Source organism: Capra hircus, chromosome 3, assembly GCF_001704415.2.
Source record: "Capra hircus breed San Clemente chromosome 3, ASM170441v1, whole genome shotgun sequence".
NCBI classification, from domain to species: domain Eukaryota; kingdom Metazoa; phylum Chordata; class Mammalia; order Artiodactyla; family Bovidae; genus Capra; species Capra hircus.
This window is the reverse complement of record NC_030810.1, coordinates 112,085,791-112,100,410: the sequence shown is the minus strand read 5'-3', so window position 1 is coordinate 112,100,410 and position 14,620 is coordinate 112,085,791. Positions and strand designations below refer to the sequence as shown.

The following is a 14,620-nucleotide window of genomic DNA, read 5'->3' as shown; positions in this document are numbered from 1 at the left end:
TCTCCTGGAGCATGTTTTAATGAGAGAGGGAGTAGTCAGTTGGTGAAATATACATGGGGGGGGGAAGGAAATACAGCAATAAACAACTGAACAACTGAACATATTCAGTTGGAGATGAGAACAATGGGGAAAAATGAAGCAGGAGAGCAGGATTAGGAGATGGTGGAGAAGTGAGGTTAGGTTGAATGACCAAGGAGACCTCACTGATGAGGTTATATTTGAGTAAAGACCATGAAGAAGCATGATGTGGATATCTATAAGAACATTTCAGGAACAGTAAATAACATAATCCTGTAGCAGAAATATAATTGAAGTGTCCAAGGAAGCGAAACAGAGCAGTAAATGAGGTCAGAGCGGCACTGAGGAGCAAGATCATGTAGTACCTTGTAGAACATGGCAAAGGCTTTAGCTATTACTCTAAATGCAAGGGGGAAGCTATTACATAGCTTTCAGAAAAGAAGTGACAGATACAACACACACTGGCTGTTGTGAGAATAGACTGTTGGGTGACATGGTTGAGTGCAGGAAGACCAGGCAGGAGGCTGTTGCAATAATCCAAGTAAGAGAGGATGGTGGCTTGGATCAAGATGCTGCCATGTCTACCCACCTCCTGGGGCTGCGCCATCCCTCCAGGCAGCCCCAGCCCCCACGAGCCCATCTGCAGCCTGTGAGAAGTGGGCAGATTGCTGGATTTACTTTGCAAGAAGCACCAGGATTTACTGAGGTTTCATATATATGAGGAGCCTCTGGCGAGGAGCTGGGAGAACACATTTGCTGTGAGTCCATGTAGAACTGGATGGGCTGGGACTGTGCCTTAGCCTTTGGGAGATCAGTGAAGGTAGGGCCTGTTACCTTCTACTTGATCTGGAGATCACAGGTTTTTTCTTTCCCTGGAGCCTCCTTAGCCCAGGTTGTTGTCAAGGTGAGGCCAGGGAAGAGGAAAGTTATGGACTGAAGAGTTGCTGCCACTACTGCTGTTACATCATGGAATGAAGAGTCATTTGTTCTGAGGGTCTTGGCTCCATCTGGCTTTGTAATTCTTCCAGTCTCCCATGGAGCTTTGAAGGTCTCTCTGCACTGAAAAATACAGGCCTGTATCCACTGCCAAAAGGAGCCCCATCACCAGGCAGAAAGTGATTTGATACCAAGGTGGAAAGATGAGTGGAACTGCTGGACCTAATCAGAGAGGCAGAGGAATGGGAAAAATGACAGTTGTTAAGACAGAAATTTGGAACAGTCATGTCCCTAGTGAGGCGTCTTTGCAAAGCAACCCAAGCCAAGGCCAGGAGCAGACAGCTACCCCAGGAAGTCTTCAGTGAATCGCTTCATCTCTCTGCCTTCCCAAATAAAGTGCTGGATCGGCATTTCCCAAAGGATGACCTCAAACACATCTGTTCTGCAGGACATTAAGAGAAGTTATAGAAGAAGAAGGATTCTGTGGTTACCTGAGTTTAGCAAATGCCTTACCAGACATAATTTAAAAGTTTTCTTTGAGACAGGGCTTCTTGAAGCCTTTGGTATACATTATGAATATAAAAGGAGACGAAAAGAATACGTAGTGTGTTCTGCATTAATTTGACCACAGAACCCTTCATTCTGAAAGGGCTCTCAAAGAGTTATGTGATTGGGGAACAGCTTTTGGGAATACACAGATGACATCAACACGTTTTCACTCACCACCTCCTCTGAACCCAGGGCTAGGTACTCACTAATGAACATCAGGCTGGCATAAATAGTCTGTGATACCGTCTGAAAGGACATAATATGGATTCCATAATGTACGGTTTCTCAAGAACAGGCAGAAGTCTTGTTCTTTGTGTGTAGAGAGAGGTTCTCCTGCCAACATGGATGCAGCAAGCTAAGAGTCGATCCTAGGGTGAGAGGCTCAGTAGGGAAACGCAGTAAGCGTTAGATGCCGGGAGAGACACGTGATAGAGTGGTTTGAATGAGATGCAAAAGAGGGAGAGTGGCAATGTCTGGGAGTTGGATACGGAGGATGAAAAGATTTATCTTCATTTATAGAAATGAATGACACCCATTTCTATAATCCCTAAGAAATGACCTGGAACACAGCTTCACATTCACAGAACCATCAGGCCAAACTAGGACTTTCAGGGTTCCTGTTTATGTTAAGCAGGCGCTCCCAGGAAAACAAACATTCTGGAGTCCAGAAAAGATTAGTAATCCCCTCACTACCCGTCTTTCCAAGGTGTACATCTCCTTGAACAACCTTCATTCCCATCTTGGACAGTGATGTTCACGGGCTGTGACGAGTGTGGCGTCTTCCCGAGAAACGCTGTGCAGTGGTACTGGCCGCTGTGACTGAGGTTGGCGCGTGGGACAGAGAAGTTGGAGCGCAGATAGGAAAATGTCTTGGATTTCCCATCCTGGTAAAACGTGATCTTACTCAGAGGGTGGTTTCTCCAGCTGTGGCACCTCAGCACGATGGGCTCCCCTTCCTGGAACACGAGGCTGGGGGTCTGGAGCAGCAGCCAGTCTGAAAGACACAAAGGGACCGCAGGACCCAGAAGGTCTTGATTCAGATCTGAGACCCAGACCATCCCTCCGGGGGCCAGTATGTGTGGGGGAGTGTAAATGTGGAATCACACACCCCTGGTCTCTAATTCTGGCTCCTTCATGCATGCACCCTGTGATCCTGGGTAAATAATGAATTCTTCTAGGGCTCAGTTTCCTCGTATGCAGAACTAGTCACAATAGCACCATTAGCTGTACTATCTACAGTAGTTGCTGGCACACAATAGGTGTTCAGATACGCTTGTCTTCTCGTCCCGTCCTGGGAGACGCAGCTGCAGCCCTGTCTGGCCCAAGAGGCCTCTGCAGGAGGATACAGGGGACCCAGAGTGAAATCCCTTCCCTAAGGGAAGGAGGGAGATGAGGGAGAAGCCAGTCTGAGAGAGGAGACAGCATGTGAGGGGGACACAGCAGAGACCTGTGTCCTTGGGGAAAGTCATGGGCATCCAACAAATATTGGTTTACTTGGTGCATATTAGTAAATGTGGAATTCAGTGGGGACTTTGTCTCAAGCCAGCAGTGACATGAGTGGGCCATTAGCCGGCTGTGTATTTTTCCCCAAAATTTCATTTTTTTACCGAGGAAAAATATTTAATTTCTTTGTTGTGTAGGGAATAGAGGCTTAGGTAGCTACTTCTAATCCTGATCTCAGCCCACACCGACCTTTTTCCTGAAATTATAGGACAGAGGAGAGTCGAAATTGGAAAAAAAGGGCGGGAAACAACAGATACCTCGGAAGGGAGCAGGGAGATAAGAAAAAATGACAAGAGTCACATGTGTGCCGGTCAACCACACTTAGATCCTTCAGCAAATCATAACGCCAACCAAATTGTATTTATGGAAGCCACCTCAGTAAGAAGCCCATGCACCTCAACTAGACACTAGCCCACACACAGCAATGAAGACACAGAGCAGCCGTAGACGAATAAATAAAAATGTAAAAGACACGTGTTTCACCTCAGTTGCACAGAGAGAGGGCAGGGATTAGGGAGATGCAGATTCTCACCAGAACCTTGTGGGGGAGGCAGTGGTATCTCCACTAGCAGGAGAGGAAACTGAGGCTCAAAGGTGAATGAAATCATCATGCTTACATGGCTAGTAATTCCCTGTGCATTTGACTCTGCCACAAAAATGGGAAGATTTCTATGAATTAGAGATTTTCTGCTGCTGCTCTCACACCCAGATGCCTGTTGGTGGCCTGGTCACCTTCTTGCTCAGTCGGCACGAAGACAAAGGAGCCCAGCATATTCTGAGAAATCTCTTAGGAACTTCCACCTCGCCACTCATACTAAGCCGAGGAGGTGGGTTGAAAAGGGAAATGAGTGGACCAAAACCACTTCAAACAACTCACAGCCGTGCTCTCCAGTAAGTCGGCAACTGCCCTTTCCTAAAAACCTCTGCCATGGAAGCAGATTTCATCTCTCCTTGTTCTCCCAGACTCTCCAGGGCCTTCCTCCACTGACCAGAAATCACATCCAGATGCACGGGGTCGCTGAGGCTGGTCTGCTCCCTCTGGCACCTGTAGGATCCACTGTCATTGCTGTTGGCCCTAAAGCTGTAGCTGGGCTGGTTCTGGGTGTCGATGGAGCTCCCGTTATGGAACCACGTGGTGAGGTTGCCTGCATAGAAGCTGGTCCCCTGGCACATCAGCGTCACGTGATCCTCCCTGAGCACATTGATCCACGCAGGCTGGATGCTCACCACAGCTTTTGGGAGATCTGGTGAGGGGCAGAGAGAGGAGGCAGCATGAGGAAAAGGGACCCCAAGGGCCTGGAAGTGAAGTTGCTCAGTCGTGTCCAACTCCTTGCAACCGCACGGGCAGTAGCCTGCACCAGGCTCCTCCGTCCATGGGATTTTCTAGGCAAGAGGACTAGAGTGGGTTGCCATTTCCTTCTCCAGGGAATCTTCCCGACCCAGGGATCAAACCCAGGTCTCCCACATTGTAGACAGACGCTTTACCATCTGAGCCACCAGGGAAGTCCCCAAGGGCCTAAGCAGACCCCAAATCTCAGATGATGGAAGACTCTGGCCATGCTGCGGAGATCAGGAGAAGAACCCAACCCAGGACAGTTCTGTACCTGAAAGCGATGCCGGTGGCAGTTCTGCAGCCACACAGGGGCCCCCAGGAGCCCAGACTCTCTCAGGGAGGAGAGGATGGGGGTAGGGAAATGGGAGGGGGGCAAGCAAACAGTCTAGAAACACAAGTACATCTCACCCAAGGAGCTCTACCCAGTTCCTTCTCTCTGTCTCTATTTCTTTTTCTCTCTTGAACTCACACTCAGACACACACACACACTACACATACATCCTTTGGGGAATCACTTCCCCCACCTCCATAACCTGAGGCATTTGGACACTAGTGGATAAACTGTCTTCCCAGCTGGATGAAGACAAGGGGGCCACCTGGTGGAGGTGCCAGGCTGAGAGTCAGAGGTCACATTTCTCTTCTGACCCGTTTCATTCTTTGTCCTTTAGAAGAGACCTGTCCTGACACCAAAGCACAGAGGAGTCTCTGTGGCCTCAGGAGAATAAGGAAGAGTGAGAAAGGCCAGAAGGCCAGTCTAGAAGCCCTGGATTCAGTGACCCAGGAGAGCCCCACCCCCTACCAGTCCTGGGTGGCGGAGAGGTTAGTGGTGCTGAGAAAGCAGTGCCCAGCAGTGTTCACCCCACCCAGCTGCAGCCAGTAATACGGCCTCCTCTTCCTGTCCAAGGGAACAGGCCCTGAAGCCTTCAGATACATGAAAAATGGACAGTTTATCAACCCATGGGGGTAACCTAAGCAGATCATGTGATTCTGCATAGCCTGAGCTCGTGGTTTAGTTTGGAAAGAGGAAGCAGTTGAGACAGAGGACAGTTATTTTCTGTGACAGAATCTGTGAGGTCTCATCGTAACAGAAGCAGGAGGGCCGAGGCATCTGTGTCCCTTGGCTGCCCACCCCTGGCTTCAGTGGAAGGGAAGCAGGAAGGAGAAGGGGGTGCAGGGCTTTTTGTGGGCACAATTCCTCTTTCCTGGCTCTACCTCAGTCCTGGGTTGCTGGTGCCTCCAGAGTTCCTCCAGACAGGGTGCAGGGAGCAGAGAGAGAGGGTGGCTGGGGGACAGAAGGGATGCGGTGGAGCACTTACCACGTTTCCCAGGAACAGGAGCTGCAAGAGAGAAAGCAAAGATCAGCCTGGTGTTTGGATATGATGATTCATCATTACAGATAATCACATTGTGAAAGGTTGTCGCTGAGCCGTGAAAAACGCCAGGACTCTTGGCCTCTGGAGAAGAGGAATTCAATCCAGGCCAGTGACGAGGCATGATTGCTCAAAGCTTTTGTGTAATAAAGTTTTATTAAAGTATAAAAGAGATAGAGAAGGCCACTCCTTAGACTGGTCTTCTGACATAGACATCAGAAGGGGGCAGAAAGAGTGCTGCCGTACTAGTTTTTAACAAGAAGTTATATTCCTACCAACAGGCTGCTAATTAGAGGAAGGAAATGTCTCAAAACTCAGAGAGTGGTACCAGGCCCCTTATCACAACATACATTTTGAGGTAACATTGGCACAAGGTGAGTCATCCCAGGCCATAAAATGATTGACATGAATCTTGAGGAAAGGGAGATTTCCAAACAAATACATAGTCTCATTAACGTAGTTTAAGAGAACATTTCCATTGGTAAAACATACTGGTCTGTTGAGCTCTTATGGGTTCGGAGCGTTAGGCAAAACCGACTTAAAGAAAGACAGAATCTAAGGTAAATACATAGTTCATTAACATAGCTTAAGAAAAACATTTCCATAAGAAAAACACATTGGTTAGCTCAAGGTTTGAGAAAAGTTAAGTTTAGGTGGAACCAGGTGTTGTCATGGCCACACAGCATTTTAAGGGAAACCTCCTTTTAATTTTGTATAGAGAAGGGGAATAAAATCTGACACTTGTAGTTTCCTCCTGCCGTTTAAGAGAGAAATTTAGAAAATGTCTGATACTTGCAGCCAATCCTTCATTTGGGGGCCCCTCGCCTTCCTGCCTGGAGAATCCCAGGGACGGCAGAGCCTGGTGGGCTGCCGTCTATGGGTTGGCACAGAGTTGGACAAGACTGATGCGACTTAGCAGCAGCAGCAGCCTTCCTGCCTGTTACCCTCTCACTTGCAGATCCCCTTACCTCTCTCTGAGTCTCTTGTGGTCCTTTAACGTCATGTCTGCGTTTCGTTCACCTGTGTTGTTCATGCCTTAACTTGTTCAGCTGCGTTAACAAAATTACCACACAGGGGCCAGACTGATATCTTCATAAATTTACTGTCACCATATTCAGAAAGACACTAAACTGCAGTTCTGACACTTGAGTACATTTGCTCTGATTCTCTTGGTAGTGATACTGATCTTTTCCTCTCTTCATGCCTGCAGTGCAAGGAGGCATTCCTGATGTCTCTGGTCCCACAGCTGATGCTGCTGGAGTTGCCGGGCTAACATATTCTCTGATCTCCATCCCTGAATAACCCAGACTCTCGTGCACTTTTCCCCGGGGGACTCTCCTTTCACAGAAAGAGAAAAGGCCCTGCTGCCTAAAGTGGCAGGCACAGAGGATGGCCTCTGCTCCCCAAGGCAGTTTTTATCGCTCCCTCACACCTCTTATTGCTTAAGACAGCATTGGCCCTCTGGCCTAAGATTAGTCCCAGTGAAACATACATTTCTAAGGAAGGTGAACACCTTGGCCATCATCAGTCCTTCAAGCCTAGGTCACTGGACATTCCTCAAGGCTGGCTCAGCTGTGGGAGATGGCAGATTACCAGGGACCTTGGTGCCCAGTGTCATTGGGCAAAATGTTTAAAAAGCCCTACTTCTGCCAATTTCATAATTTCCCAAGGCCAGCAAGGTTGTCAGAATGTGATTTTCATCAGCCTGCCTTCACCCTCCTGACTTTCCTGATGTGCTTCCCACTGCAGCCCTCATCCTTGCCTCTGGCGGTAGAGAGGTTAGTGGTGCAGAGAAAGCAGTGCCCAGCAGTGTTCACCCCACCCAGCTGCAACCAGTGATACCACCTCCTATTTCTGCAACAACCCAGGTGGCAGCAGCTGACTTGGAGAAGCCCACCTGCCCATGGTCCTGCTCCACTGTCCCTGCCGGGCCCCCGACTCACCCGGGAAGAGCAGAGCTGTCCACAGTAGCATGTGGCCCCAAGGATGCCAGGGCGTGCAGTGAGCTCGGTCCCTCCAGGCAGCAGGGAAGGCTAGGAATGAGGGGATCCCCATCACCTCCTGGAGTGAGCAGGTTGCTCTGACAGCCCAGCACAGCAGGCACTGGCTTCTCTCGAGGCTTGATAGTCCACCCAGAGGGCAAATTCTGCAGTCCAAAAGAGGAAGTGAAAAGAAGTGTTGCTCTATCACTGGCTCCTCCCCTTCCACCCTCTCATCTAGAGAGTTCCCTCCCAGAAGATTCAAGGCTTCCCAGAATGAATCTGGCTCCGTCCCACTCCAAATTCACAGAAAATGTAGGAACTGGGAAACAAATTCTCCTCGTCCTCTGGGGCCACAGCTGGGCTCAGCCCCAGGGAGGAAGAGGGGAATGGTCACCCCTACTCAGCTCAGAACTCCCTGTCTCTTCGGAAAAGGCGATGGAGGAGTGTGCCAGGGAACTCCCCATCTTCTAGATCCATTTAGAGGTGCGGACACTGGCGTCAGACTCCTCCTGAGACTGAGCAGAGGGGCTTGAGGCCACCTTTCCCCCTCATTCGATTGCCTTTATTATCATAATCCAGACGCCGTTTTGGATTGTGGAACCAGGACAGAGAAGTGTGTCAGGGTGGCAATAGAATGATCATGCCCATCTTTTATGACCCTTTGTTTTTCTTTCTTGTGCTCATCCCTCCAACAAATATCTTCTGAGCAGCAACTAGTGCCCTGGTTCTTTATCTTTCTCACCCTCATTCCCATCACTGTTCCCGTCATTATGGCATGGGGAAAGAGCAGGGCTTTGGAGCTGTATTAGTCTAATTTTGAATGACAGGTAGCTTCTCAGAACTACAGATTCCTCATCTGTATAAATGAAGATTAATATGTCTATCCTTCAAGCAGGATTTCTCAGCCTCAGTACTATTGACATTTGGGGCCAAATAATTCTCGATGTTAGGACCTGTCCCACACATTATAGGGTGTTTAGTAGAGTCGGACCCGACTGAGTGACTTCCCTTTCACTTTTCACTTTCATGCATTGGAGAAGGACATGGCAACCCACTCCAGTGTTCTTGCCTGGAGAATCCCAGGGATGGGGGAGCCTGGTGGGTTGCCGTCTATGGGGTCACACAGAGTCGGACGCGACTGAAGTGACTTAGCAGCACCAGCAGCAACATCCCTGACCTCTACCCACTAGATGCCAACTGGCATCCCCTAATTGTGAAAATAGAAATGTCTCTAGACATTGACAAGTCTGCTTTTGGGGGCAACGTTGCCCCTGGCTGAGAACCACTGCACGCAAGGTTCTGAAAATTAAAAGATGATCTGCATGCTAGCACCATCCTTGGTGCATTGTGGGTATCCAGTCAACACCAGTTCCCCTTTTTTGCGTTCTGTCGTCGTCCTTGTCACCGTTTGCTCACCCTCAACATCCCCAGAACAGCAGATGCTCTGGGATCTCTCTCGGGGCCCTCTGCTGGGGCCTCTCTTCTGAATGCTTTCTCAGGAAACAAGCCATAATATTCAAGAACATGATATTGTAAAACCTGTTTTTACGCTCTGTGGTCTTCAGAAACCTCAACCCCCCCTTGGCCCCATTGGCTAACGCTTTACTACTGGCCCCATTCCACCCCACCTCCCACTCCCAATCTACCTCCAGCCCTTATCTGATTCTGCGGTGAAAAACTTTCCTTAACCAGTGACAAGGCTCCAGTGAGCTGACATCAACACTTTAAAAGCTAAACATGTATACTATCATGTAAGAATCGAATCACCAGTCTATGTCCGATGCAGGATACAGCATGCTTGGGGCTGGTGCACGGGGATGACCCAGAGGGATGTTGTGGGGAGGGAAGTGGGAGGGGGGTTCACGTTTGGGATCGCATGTACACCCGTGGTGGATTCATGTCAATGTATGGCAAAACCAATACAGTATTATAAAGTAAAATAAAGTAAAAATAAAAAGTTTTTTTAAAAAAAGCTAATTTAGGAACAACTTGGTGGTCCAGAGCAGAAGAATCCACCTGCTAATGGAGTAAACACGGGCTGGATTCCTGGTTCGGGAGGATTCCACATTCTGTAGAGCAACTAAGCCTGTGCACCACAGCTACTGAAGCCCACGTGCCCTCGTGCCCATGCGTTGCAACTGGAGAAGGCACTGCAGCGAGAAGCCCACGCACTGCCATTAGAGAGTAGCCCCCGCTCTCAGTAACCAGAGAAAGCCCAGGCACAGCAAGGAAGACCCAGAGCAGTCAGAAAACACAAGGAAAGAAACTAAAAATAGAGTTATCCTATGATCCCGCAATCCCATCCCTAGGCTTATATATATCCAGAGAAAACCATAATTCCAAAAGATATATGCACCCCAGTGTTGATTGCAGCACTATTGACAGTAGCCAGAACATGAAAAGAAACTAAATGTCTGTTATCAGAGGAATGGATAAAGGAATGGTACATATATACATTAGAGTATTATTCAGCCATGAAAAGGGGTGAAATAATGCCATTTGTAGCAACATGGATGGTCCTAGAAATTGTCATGTTGAGTGAAGTAAGTCAGACAAGGACACATATCATATGATATCACTTATATGTAGAATCTAAAAAACAAATGCACTTATTTACAAAACAGAAACAGACTCACAGACTAGAGAACTTATGGTTATGGGGTTAGTGGGGAAAGGGTGGATGGGAGGGATAGCTGTGGAGTTTGCGGATTGATGTGTACTCACGGCTATTTTTGGAATGAATGGCCAACAGGGACCTGCTGTGTAGCACAAGGAATTTGGCTCAATATTTTGTGGCAGCCTACACGGGAGGGATGTGTGTGGCTGAATCACTTTGCTGTACACTTGAGGCTAGCACAGCATTGTTAATCATCTATAGTCCAGTATAAAATAAAAAGTTTTAAAAAGACATAACCCTTGAGAATACTACAGAAAATGGTTAGAAGCAACTAGGTCCAGGATGGTGGAAGTTTCGACTTCCAGTAGACCTTGAGCTGCATTATACACTCATTGTAATACATTAGCATATGCTTAATGACATACCTTCAAGTACCAAGAGAGTTCTGAGGCCAACCATAAAAGGTCAAAAGGTCATCAGTGGCCCAATTCTTAGAAATCTCTGCTCCTTCCCTGAAATAGATGGAACAATCCTCCCACTCAGTAGCTTAGACAATGACCCAGCCCTCGAAAACTAACCACCAACCATATATGGGGGCCTTTAGCCTTCTGAGATAGCCCACACTCTGTCTCTGAAGTGTGTTTCTCCCAAGGCTGCTCTCACATTTTGAAATGGACTGCATTGGGAGGAATCGGAATGTATTGTTAGTCTCTCAATCATGTTCAACTCTTTGTGACCCCATAGACTATAGCCCTCCAGGACTCCTTTGTCCATGGAATTCTGCAGATAGGGATACTGGAGTGGATTGCCATTTTCTTCTCCAGGGGATCTTCCTGACCTAGGGATCAAACCTGGGTCTCCCACATTGCAGGCAGATTCCTTACGATCTGAGCCACCAGGGAAAGTGGTGGTACGTGATCTCGATTAAAAGCCCATGGGTTCAGGTCCCAGTCTGAGTTGCACAGTCTCACTACTACTTGCTTCTCTCCTCCTTTACCAGTACTCAGTGAACCAATTTGTTGCAGGGAAGGACATCCCTTCCAGGGTCCAATAGTGGGCTCTTGTCTAACACTTGAAAATGAATTGTCCAAGGATACACGCATTTTGACAAAGCAAGAGACTTTATTGGGAAGGGACGCCTGGCTGGGCAGAGAGCAGCAGGGTAAGGGAACCCAGTGACACACACATGGCTCAACCAAGATGAATTCCAGCAAGGAGGATTCTGGGAGGTTGGTAAGACATATGGACTGGTGTCTCCTCTTTCCTTTTGACCTTTCCGGGATTCTTCTGGTTGGTGGTAGCTTGTTAATTTTCTCTTCCTTACCAGGACTTCCTGTTGTTAAGAGAATTCATGCAAGTTGGCTACTTTTGGGCCCAGCCAGGGCAGGCAGTGTTGGTCAGTGTTTCTCCTATCAAATCCTGTATCCAAATTGCGCTTTCATTCTGAAAAGATCGTAAGACTGTAAACAAAAGTCTGCCAAGTTTGACCTTATTTGACACCCCTTATCTACTCTTAAAGGAAGGCTGCCAAATGGGCCCTTTATATGGTTGATGAGATGCTGATAAACTGCTATTATTTATTCCCCTAAACAGCCAAGGCAAACTAAAATTAAAATTAATGGACAACCTTACAAATTCTGATAGATACTGGAGCTACACTCTACTTTAAACCCCTCTTGCTTCAGAGCCTCCAGAAGGGATCCTGAAGGAAGTGGCAGAAGACACTGAAGGGTGGGAATTCTTACCGGAGTCAGGATCTTCCAGATCTCTATCCTATAAAGTTGGAAGCAAAGAAGGGTTTACAACCCCTCGTGGATAAATTCCTAAGGCATAGCCTCTTGGTGCCCTGCCAGTCCCCACATGACAATCCTGTTCTTCTAGTTGTGAAGCCGAACGGGAAATAGAACATGGCACAAGGCCTTAGACTAGTAAACGGTGCGGTGGTTCCTATACATCCCCTCGTGGCCAACCCTTATTACATATGAACTGAAATCCCTGAGGACGCTAAATGGTCTATTGCATAGCATCTCAAGGATGCCTTCTACATCCCACTTCATTCCTTATCACAATATCCGTTTGCCTTCGAGTGGACTAATCCTGACTCAGGCTGAACACAGTAATATACCTGAACAGTATTGCCTCCAGGGTTTCAGGACAGTCCACACCTGTTTCCCCAGGCCCTGGGAAAGGAACTAAGGGAAATACACCTAGAAGAAAGTGTTATTCTACAGTACATAGATGATTTTTTTTAACAGGTAATCCCTCCATGGAATCCACAGATCAAAATACCATTGAACTATTAATTAATTTCCTTGGGGCCCAGGGTTACAGAGTCTCTCAGAAAAAGGCACAAATTGCAAAGCAACAAGGTAAGTATCTGGGATATATTAGAAACCCTGAATATAGACAGGTATCTCCAGATGAAAGACAAGCTATATTAAGCCTGAGCACTTCAAAGACTAAGGAAACATCTCCATAGCGTTTGGAGCATGGCAGGATTTTGTACAGGTTGGATTCCAGGATTCAGGCTAATGGTTAAGCCCCTGTATGAAGCCACTAAAGGCCCAGATACAGAACCACTGGCCAACTGGAGGCCGCCTTATCAAGTACCAGGCTTTGCTCCTTGGCTTCTCAGAGTTAACCCAGAGCTAACACATTCGTGCCTCCAAACCCTTGACAAGGTCTATGCCCACAGGTCTGACCTAACAGACACAGGCCATAGAAAGTCCTAAAGAAGAATGGTTTACTGATGGCAGAAGTTTTGTTAGAGATGGTCAGGAGAGCAGGGTATGCTTTTGTGAGCACTCATAGCATCACAGAAGCAAAACCCTTGCCACCTAACACCTTGGCCCAAAAGGCTGAACTGATAGCTCTAACCCAAGCCTTAATCCCAGGGGAAGGAAAGATTATAAATATATACCTAGTCTCAAAATAAACCTTCCTTGTTTTACATGCCCACACAGCCATCTGGAAAGAAAAAAGACTTCCAAATGTAAGAAATTCCCCTGTAAAGTATGAAGCTGAGATTTTACATCTCATAGAAGTGGTCCAGAAACCAAAACAGGTAGCAGTCATCCACTGCCATGAGCACCAAAAGGGAAATTCTCAAATTTCCCTAGGAAACAACAGAGCAGATCAGAAAGCAAAGTAAGCAGCCCTGATCCCCATAAATGAAATGGCTTTAATCTCATCCCTTACCCCTTCTAACGTTGTACCCAGTTACTCAGCTTCCAAAGAGAACTGGACACGAGATAGAGGGGGAACTAAGAGAACAGATGGTTGGTGGCACATAGATCAGAAATGGCTCATACTTCTCTCTGAACAATGGAAAACTATTAAAGAAGGGCTACATGATTCTCTCCCTCTGGGGAGAGATGCAATGTCTATCATTGTTTTCTGACTTTTTACAGGGAAAGGGCTCCTGGAGGAAATGAAAAGAGTTACTCAAGCCTGTGTCCTTTGTGTCACCTATAATCCTGGAGGGAGCGTCAAGCCTCCCCCTTTTGTTAGCCCGGTCCAGCATCATGGGACTTATCCAAGAGAGGACTGGCAAATAGGTTTCACTCAGATGCCCTCTTTCGAGGCCTTTGACTACTTACTAGTCTCTATAGATAACTTTACTGGATGGATAGAAGTCTTCTCCACTAGAACAGAGAGAGCAATTGAAGTGACTAAGACAATCCTAAAGGAAATTATTCCTAGATTTGATTGCCCCATCACTTTCAGAGTGGCAACGGACCTTTGTAGCAGAGGTTTAACATTCAGGCAGAAGGGCGGGGTCGCCTGAGGCAGGCATGAATCATCTCTTGTGATCTTTCAAGAATGATCCCTCAGCCTGCAACAGCTTGAAGTGGGGCTTCCATTCCCAGCCAGAGATCGAGGCCAGGTTGTGGTGGTGAGAGCCAGTAGACCAGCGGCCAGTGACAAGAGCCCTGGCCCTTCAGCTTTGCAGAAAAGAATCCCCACAAAGATGGAAAGTAGTGAAACGAGTAAAGTATTTATTAAGAGGGAAAAAATAAGGACAGTATATGTGGGTAGATGCACGGGCAGGCTCAGAAGGAGACTCCCTGAGTCTCACTCTCACTGTTGTAGCCACACGTTCTGGGAAACAAGCTCACTCAGAAGGACAATGCAGATAGTGGAGTGCAGTTTATCACACCAGCGGGCCCAAGCAGAGTCTCCTCTTAGCCAAGGACCCCGAGCAGCATTTGTGAAAATCTTTTATACCCCATGTGTACGTGTCTGAACCCACCACCCCAAATTCCTTGAGACTTACATAAACCAAGGAAAATACAATCCCAATAACCCCATC

At 47.6% G+C, this 14,620-nt stretch overlaps 1 protein-coding gene across 2 annotated transcripts; it reads right to left on the bottom strand.

Moving 5' to 3' along the window:
- Positions 1-7,879, bottom strand: LOC102184859 (low affinity immunoglobulin gamma Fc region receptor II). 2 transcript variants are annotated; one of them, XM_005677144.3, is made up of 5 exons: positions 7,653-7,879; positions 5,656-5,676; positions 3,996-4,250; positions 2,197-2,497; positions 1-1,176 (listed from the first exon to the last, which is right to left on the bottom strand). In XM_005677144.3, exons 1-5 carry the CDS (start codon positions 7,762-7,764, stop codon positions 978-980), a joined length of 888 nt encoding a protein of 295 aa, XP_005677201.2. In that variant the 5' UTR covers positions 7,765-7,879; the 3' UTR covers positions 1-977. The 2 variants fall into 2 exon arrangements, with proteins under 2 accessions (XP_005677201.2, XP_005677202.2); XM_005677145.3 differs by having other exon boundaries at positions 2,231-2,497.

Excerpts from the sequence above, each read along its gene's own strand:
- LOC102184859 (XM_005677144.3), bottom strand. The coding sequence starts at position 7,764 with ATGGGGATCCCCTCATTCCTAGCCTTCCCTGCTGCCTGGAGGGACCGA. Across the intron at positions 5,677-7,652 it reads GACAGCTCTGCTCTTCCCGG|CTCCTGTTCCTGGGAAACGT; the intron begins GTGAGTCGGGGG and ends TCTCTCTTGCAG. Across the intron at positions 4,251-5,655 it reads TCCTGTTCCTGGGAAACGTG|ATCTCCCAAAAGCTGTGGTG; the intron begins GTAAGTGCTCCA and ends GCCCCTCACCAG.